The sequence below is a fragment of the Drosophila innubila genome (genome assembly GCF_004354385.1).
Source record: "Drosophila innubila isolate TH190305 chromosome 2L unlocalized genomic scaffold, UK_Dinn_1.0 4_B_2L, whole genome shotgun sequence".
Lineage (NCBI taxonomy): Eukaryota > Metazoa > Arthropoda > Insecta > Diptera > Drosophilidae > Drosophila > Drosophila innubila.
Window position 1 is genome coordinate 9,144,022 of NW_022995372.1, and position 7,581 is coordinate 9,151,602.

The window sequence follows — 7,581 nt, forward strand, 5'->3', positions numbered from 1 at the left end:
ACGTTTTCCACAAAGTATGCAACATTTTGTGTGGTGCCACCACGTTCAGCACATAAAAGGAAAATAGTTCAATGTGAGAATGCCCAGTACTATGACAGGCTGTCAACGTTAATTGAGAGAAATGAGAGAATTTCATGCACAAAAGGTCAAGGGCTAAGAGACATATTAAGATAAATGCTTGAGCTAAGTAATATACATAATTAATCAGCTCAGCTTCGAAATGTAACAATAGACATATTTGTTAGTCAAATGCCGATGGTAGCAAAATGCACAGAAAATGGTTTTATGATACTTATTTCCAGTCTATCCGATCATTTTTCAAATCATTGAATACAGAAGAAAAATTTAATAGGTCTGAACGGTCTCAAAACTACAGAGCTACCCCTTAGAATATTAAGAATTATGTTTTTTTTATTTATTAATTTATTTTTATTCAAGATCGACAAAGTCAAAATTTGGTTAAACTAAAAACATTTTTTTAATCTACACAATTACATTGGTAGGCAATAATTCTATAATAATTTTAATTTAATTAACTTAATATTAGATAAGGGATAGAAAAAGAAATTACACTAAGAGTACACATTTTATTTGCTTTATTGTTAATTTATGTTTTATAATTGTGTTTTCATGTTGCTTTATTTTGATATTTTTCTTAAATATGGCTTACTTTAACTAAATAGAAAATTTAAGCAAATCTTAACATCTACATCATTGAGATTAAAATATCAGTGTACATTAGTAAATATGCTCATATCATACACACAACCAGCTTTGTCAGTGCTCTACTCTTCAAGCTCAAAGCTGATAAAACAAAAAGAAAGCAGAGCTGAACAGAAAAGACAATATACAAATCAGACATAACATTTTATATCTTTATAACTTTAGACTAACAGCGAATTACTTACAAGAAACAATAGAAACATTGCAAGAAAATGGAGGAAAATGCATTCGATACAAAGACAACAGAAGGAGAGCAATTCAGCATTTCAGGAAAACAACAAGATGGAATAGAATCGGAACAATTTGAACCCAGCTCCAAAGGACTCAGTGAGTATGAAGAAGGAGCGGGCAAATCAGATGGTGAAGACATCGGAGAAGATGGAAGGACCACTGAGGAAGGAAATCCCGAAGAAGGGGATGAGTCGGAGATTTCACCAGAAGCTTTGAAAGCCAAAGAGCGTGAGAGAAAGAAGAAGAAACGTGAACAGATGCGATTGGCACGTGAAATGATGGATAGACATTATAAAACGCCAGAGCCAGAGCTACAACCTGAGCCAGAGGAAATGAAAGAGACAAAGTCAAAAGAGCTGTCAGGTGAAGAAGATGCTGAAGAAGGCGAGTTGGAAAGACAAGTTCAAAATGTAATTGATACTTCGCAAACATCTTTACAAGAAGAAGATGATTTGGTTCGATTGAGGAGTTCTTTGGTATTGTCCGAGACGGAAGATATTCGACCCGCAGTATCATCATCAGAAGACGAATCCGATTATACAAGAGGACCGATGGGAGTCTCATTTAAGTCTGACTTTTTGGAATATTTTATGTTACCCAACTTATCGGATATAACCAGCGAGTCAAGCGAGGAACAATTGGCAAGTCTTCGTGCGACTATCGAACAAACTATACATTCCGTAGATTTGGATAAAGGTAAATTTGTAAATCCACTGACAGGGGAAACGGAAACATCGTCCTTGAAAGCGGAGGAGGAAGATCAGATAAAAAAAGGGGAGGAAGAAGCTGAAGAAGAAGAATCGTCGTCAACATCAAGCGAATTTGAATGGCCCTTCGAAGATGATGACGACCTTCTGGTAGTGCCGACTGAAATGGATGCCGATACGGCTATGGAAATGTTCCTTGACAACAGTATGTCGATCCCACATATTAGGGAAGAATCAACCACCGCAATGGAACTGGAAAAAGCCGCTCGAGATGTTCGTCAAATCGTCTTCAATTTCCTACAGAATATGATCGATGTTGCCGTAGACACTGCCGAGTATGTTGATCCCATCAAGGAGCTACGTGGCAAGCTGGACAAACAGAAGCTGATCGTTCAACTGCAGAAACTCTATGGGCAATACTTGGCTGCCAAATTTTTCAATTCGGATGTGAATAACAAAATGTATGATTATTATCGTCGTGTGGGCCAATTGCGTTGCTTTGACATCCTGCCACCCAAAGTAGAGTTGGCGGAGTATCATCGCTATATGGATGCCATACGTCTGTTAGATCATTTGAAGAAGAAAACCGATGAGACAAAGAAATCGAATAGCGCTCTTTTATCCAGCGTCAAATTGGATCTTGAATATTGTCATAATATGGCCCTGGTATCGGTGCAATCGCTGGAGACGTGCATGCGGGATATCCTTGTGCGGAAGGACGACGAGTTTTTACCTCGCATTGTGGAGAACGAGTTGCGTCGTATGCAAAACATGCGGAATGAAGTTAGCGATAGTCGCCTGTGGCTCATTACCCGGCAGCATACCCTAGGCAGTTTGCTCGAGGTGAGTCCTTAGTCCTATCCCTTATTGATCTACACTAGTGGGCATAAGAATTTTGGCAAAGGTATGAGGAAAATTTACTCATAATTTGAACAGTACATGAATTTTGGCATTAATAGAAAGGTCATTTGAATTCCGTTTGAATGATACAAAACTTTCCTTAACCCGATAAGTACCCATTGAAATTTTAGGATTTTTGTGATTTCGGGCTTCAACAAAAAATGTTTTGGTGCAAAAAGTTTCTCCAAACAATTCTAATAATGACTGCATGCAAGTTTTTTTTTTTCAAAAATCTCTTCGCTTATATTTTTCATGATTTTTTGTGTGGGATGATCTAAAAGAACTTTTGTATGAATCGGAAGAAAAAGTGGATAAAATACTTTTGTCAAAATACTTATGCCCACTAGTGTATTAACATTTATTACCCCTATTTCCTTAGCGCAAGCGAAATTTTGATCAAATCACCGAAGATTTGACAATGGATCAGTTTCTTGTGGCGCAACGCGAGGTTATAGCTCTGGGGACAAAGGTCGAAGGTGATTGCCACATTCTATTTTACACATTTTCTTATGATGCATGGTTCAGTAGAAACACTTGAATCGCTCGATCACTTCAAAGCAATGCATCAGTTGGCCATATCATTCGTTTTTGTTTGGCAATATTGAAAGACTTCATGACGCGAAATTAACTTGCAGACATTTCTATTAGCTGTTGGCAAATACCAAAGCCAATTTACTCTTAATATATGCATGATGCTGTCCGCCTGATAACACTTGAAATATACCGAGGGCTTGGGAGTTATGTTGCTGAGACAACGGTTCCTTATCTTATTGATGGCACGTGGAAAACTTTTTCGCCTTTTGTCTAAATGAATTTAATGAAATGGAAATGAGTCCTGAGATTAAAGTAAATGACTGTACCTGTAGTCTGCATAACTGCGGTAAGTGGGACTCTACAGGGTATCTCTTGTTCAGCCATCTATAACAAATCATACTTTTTGTTACAAATATCTAAGCTACCCTATTCCCAGCAATAAGCAGCGGGAATCGGCTAAAATGCTACCTTCGCGGTATCTCTTAGTCAATCATTCAATTCTGAGTTATTTCTATTGCATATATCCTATCAAGGCATCTTCAAATGCAACAGCAGCAACGGAGAATGTCCTGGGAAATGTTTCGCATAGACTGACTGCATATAGTAACCAAAGTACCTTTTCACGCATGAGCGCGCAGGGTATCCAGTTTGGTAACGCTTAGCTCCCCAGTGCCAGACCCTGTCTCAGACCTACGAGGGCTGTTCGCTCTGCTTTTTTGTTGTAAATCACAGAGTGAAACCGAAACCGTTAACGTGTTGCGGTTACGCTGCTGACTTTGCTGTGGCAGAGGCACAACAAAAACCGAAACGAGGCGAGGCGAGTCATTCCATTTGGGCTTTATTAAATGCGTTAGCGGGCGGGGAAGGCCCACAGGAGGGTTAGCTGTGAATACATGTGTATGTGTATGCGTGTGTGTATCTGTGTGAGTTTGATGGGAAAGGGCAACGTCCTCTCTCACATTTTTTATTGCGAATTCATTTTTTTTCTTTCTGCTTTCTTTTTTGCAATGTTTTGCTTTTCTTTTCTTTATTTTTTTGAGTTTATCAAACTTCTTACATTTGTTTTGTTGTAAAATGGTAGACACACACACACACAAACACATAAGCAAGCTTGCTGATTTAATGATTGCTTTGGAGTGTTTTGAGTTCGGAGTTTGTCGAATCGATTCGAAGGGAAACTGCACGGGTTTCGCATTTCAAACTCAAGAAATCTGAAATTGTAACAATTTCTTTTTTACTCTTCCCTTACTCTCGTTGTGTGTTGGCAAAGATTTGTCAATTCCTTGACACAATGATGCATAACGTTATCTGAGATTTTGAGAAACAACAACAACAGATTTTCCGAATTAATCTTCTTAATGTTTTGTGAGTTTGGGTTAAAGATGTGTCCCCAGTTCTTAAGTAGAATACTTAGGTTTTTCAATCAAATAATGCGATTGTTGCTTGTTGTTAGGTAGCTTTAAAGTGGTCATCATTTTAGGCAGCATGCGAAAGCCAGCCTAATTGCACTTGCCGCACGTTGCATGCCCCACAACTGATGGTTTGGTAGCTATGGGCACGCATAATCATATCAGCTTCCACACGATTTAACAGCGACGCAATTGAGACCCGTTCACATGGCAACTGGAGCAGCTCCATGTTCTGTTCCCATCCTGTTGCTGCCGCTTCCTCTTCTTCTCCAGCTTCAGCTGCATTTCCACTGTCGACCTTACTTCCTTCCTTCCGTTTGGCATTCGTTCAACACTTTTTTTATTTCCTTTGGCTTCCCATTGATTGCATGAAAATTGCGCAATTTCTGGCTAAAAGCATCAAGAGAAAGCATTCTTGAATATGCCATTGTATCTACAAATTGCAGACAGCTTTGTAGTTCTTGTTGTTGTTGTTATCTTGTGGTGCTTCATGCTGCCATGGAATTTAAGCTGCGATAAAAATTGCGTTCGATAAGCATTTTGTTTCTAAATGTGGCATGAGTTATTTATGTTAGGCGTGGTATAAGCTGTTGTCGGGAAAACAACCTGAATAATCAAAGCGAGGGCTTCTCGAGAAATTCATCTAAGAAGCTCCTTTTGCCTTTTTTAAATATGATTTGACAGAAGAAAATTGAACACATAAATAACATGTTTATTATTTATTTTATAAATATTCAAAGAATTTAATCTTTTCTTCGTTATTAATCTAAAAAAAATATTATTTTAACATAATCATAGGCATTACAATAAATATTTAAGCTAGTGTTTAATACATTATTTATTAACTGTTTTACGTTATTAACTAAGTTAGTTTTTAACTAAACGTTCTCAAAGAATTTAATTTTTTTATGCAAAGGTCTTGTTTTTTTTAACTATTTTATTTTATGTATTATTCCCATTTAATTATCGCACTCTTGACAACTTGTCCAGAAGCATTTCATATTTTAAATGGATCTAAATATAAATTCGTACAGCACTTTTGCATATTATGAAGGTTTAGAAAACAATAAAATGAGCGGTAGATCATTGCCTATTCCAAAAAAAATATGCTTTTATTTTTGTTTTGGATATTTGCGCGGCCTTTGAATGGTCGCCAAAGGAAAGAAAAGCTTACTGGTTGAAAACGAAAGCAAACCGAAACTGAACCAAGCCCAAGTCAACCATGCATGTAGACAGTCAGTCATAATACTCATTATGAACGGCTTAAGCGATTTCCCTTGGGTGCGCACTAAGCCTCTTCACAGTGATTGAGACTCCCATGCACTCACACAAGTACTCATACTCATGCATATGCATACAATTCGCAACACACTCACACATTCATATTTTTTCTCATTTTACTTCTTTTTTATTATAAAAGCAAAGCAAAAGCAATCTGAATGAAATCCGATTTGCAGCAGGAAAATACTACAAAGTCAGTAAATTGGCAACTGACAAACGAATGTTTCGACTGATTGTTGTTGGTCACATCAATCAGTTGGCTCCCATATCCGTGTCCTTTCCCTTTCTTTGTCATGTTGAACAAACATACAAAATGCGTAATAATTAACATTCATAATTTTTACTTGCCTTTTTTTGCTGTTGTTCGGCACGTGATGGCCAAATGGACATCGCTGTCGCACTATGGGTCCTTAAACTGAAAAACATGACAAAAATAAATATTTTGACATTCATGTAATAGGGACATTTGTATGGATTAAATTATCAAAAAATTTTCTAAGTTTGCTTAAAAATAATCAGAAAATATAAGTAGATATTGCTCTCACAGTTAACCTATTTTTGTAAGACTCCAAAACGAATTCTAAATGCACTATTACAAAAAATATATCAAAAACTAAGTTCTTTGATTACATTTTTAGTTTGTAAATATATTTATGAGTATATTATTAATGGAAATTTGCCACAACGTTCCACTGTACATTGCCTACGCTTTGCTATGAAAATAATCTGTCATCAAAGCCAACGAGGAAGTCACCCCCAATGCGAACAGGTGGGCTCAACTCTAGACACCCTTCATGTGCAACCACGCCCCCTCCCCCACTGTACATCTTTCTCTGCCGCTGTTGAATATGAAACTATTAACTCAATATATTAGAGTAAATTGTCAAGCTGAAAGGGTTGCGCTTGCAGGAAATTGCATTTGCGCTCCCAAATCAGATAGCACTGAGCGTCGTCCTGAGCCAGGAAATGACATTAAATGCGCATCAGGACGAACAGGACAGCGGAAACTGTTGCTGTAATTACATTGGACGAACAATGCTGAAATAAAAATATGGCCATGAAGAATGAGACTGAAATGACCTTTCCTTAGTTAAGGTATATGTTTAATGACAAAGCTGTAAGACTCTATTTGTATTCCCTTTCTCGGCCTATTTTTTTGCTGGTCATTTGCGCTTCATTCTCAATTCCAATCCTTGAGCGTTCATCAGCTCCTTGGTTGTCGCTTTGTTTGGGCTATTAAATTAAATATCCTCGCACAGTCTCCACACAAGGACCTTTGCACACAAAGCGCACAATTTCTGTCATTTCCTTAATAGAAATCTTATCTTTTGTGACGCCTTCGCGCTTCGAGTCAAGACGTCGAGCGTTAAGCCGGATATCGCACCTTTGACATCTGCCAGCGGGGAGTCCAAGTGTGCTTAACTGGACATTATTGGTGCCCCCACTTTGGTGTCTCTCTTTTTGTTATACTCTGTGCTGAGGGTATAATACGTTTGTGGATATGTATTTAAGTTGAAAACAAAGATCAAAGTCAGAAAGCATCAAAAAAAACATGCACATATGTTGGTGTTAAAGATTGCTTTAAATAAAAAATATTTAACTTATTTAAATATATGATAGACTTAACATATAACATGATAAATGGCAAAGACCGATTTTGGTATCTTAAGATGTAAGCGCTGGGTATTTCGTAGTTAAGCACACTAGACAAAAGCTTACTTACTTGTTTTCTCTAGAAAAGCAGCTCAGGTCTACAAATTTATTGTGACATTCATAGATTTCAGGCAAGTTCTTCC

The 7,581-nt window shown here is 37.4% G+C and overlaps 1 protein-coding gene across 1 annotated transcript; it reads left to right on the forward strand.

The window, feature by feature from the left end:
* Nucleotides 1–721: 721 nt before the first annotated feature.
* LOC117779771 lies at nt 722–3,099 on the forward strand. Its single transcript, XM_034616076.1, has 2 exons — nt 722–2,504; nt 2,941–3,099. Exons 1-2 carry the CDS (start codon nt 936–938, stop codon nt 3,097–3,099), a joined length of 1,728 nt encoding a protein of 575 aa, XP_034471967.1. The 5' UTR covers nt 722–935.
* The last annotated feature ends 4,482 nt before the right edge of the window (nt 3,100–7,581 follow it).

Coding starts and splice junctions, on each gene's coding strand:
- LOC117779771 (XM_034616076.1), top strand. CDS start 936: ATGGAGGAAAATGCATTCGATACAAAGACAACAGAAGGAGAGCAATTC. Junction 2,505..2,940: donor CCCTAGGCAGTTTGCTCGAG/GTGAGTCCTTAG, acceptor CTATTTCCTTAG/CGCAAGCGAAATTTTGATCA.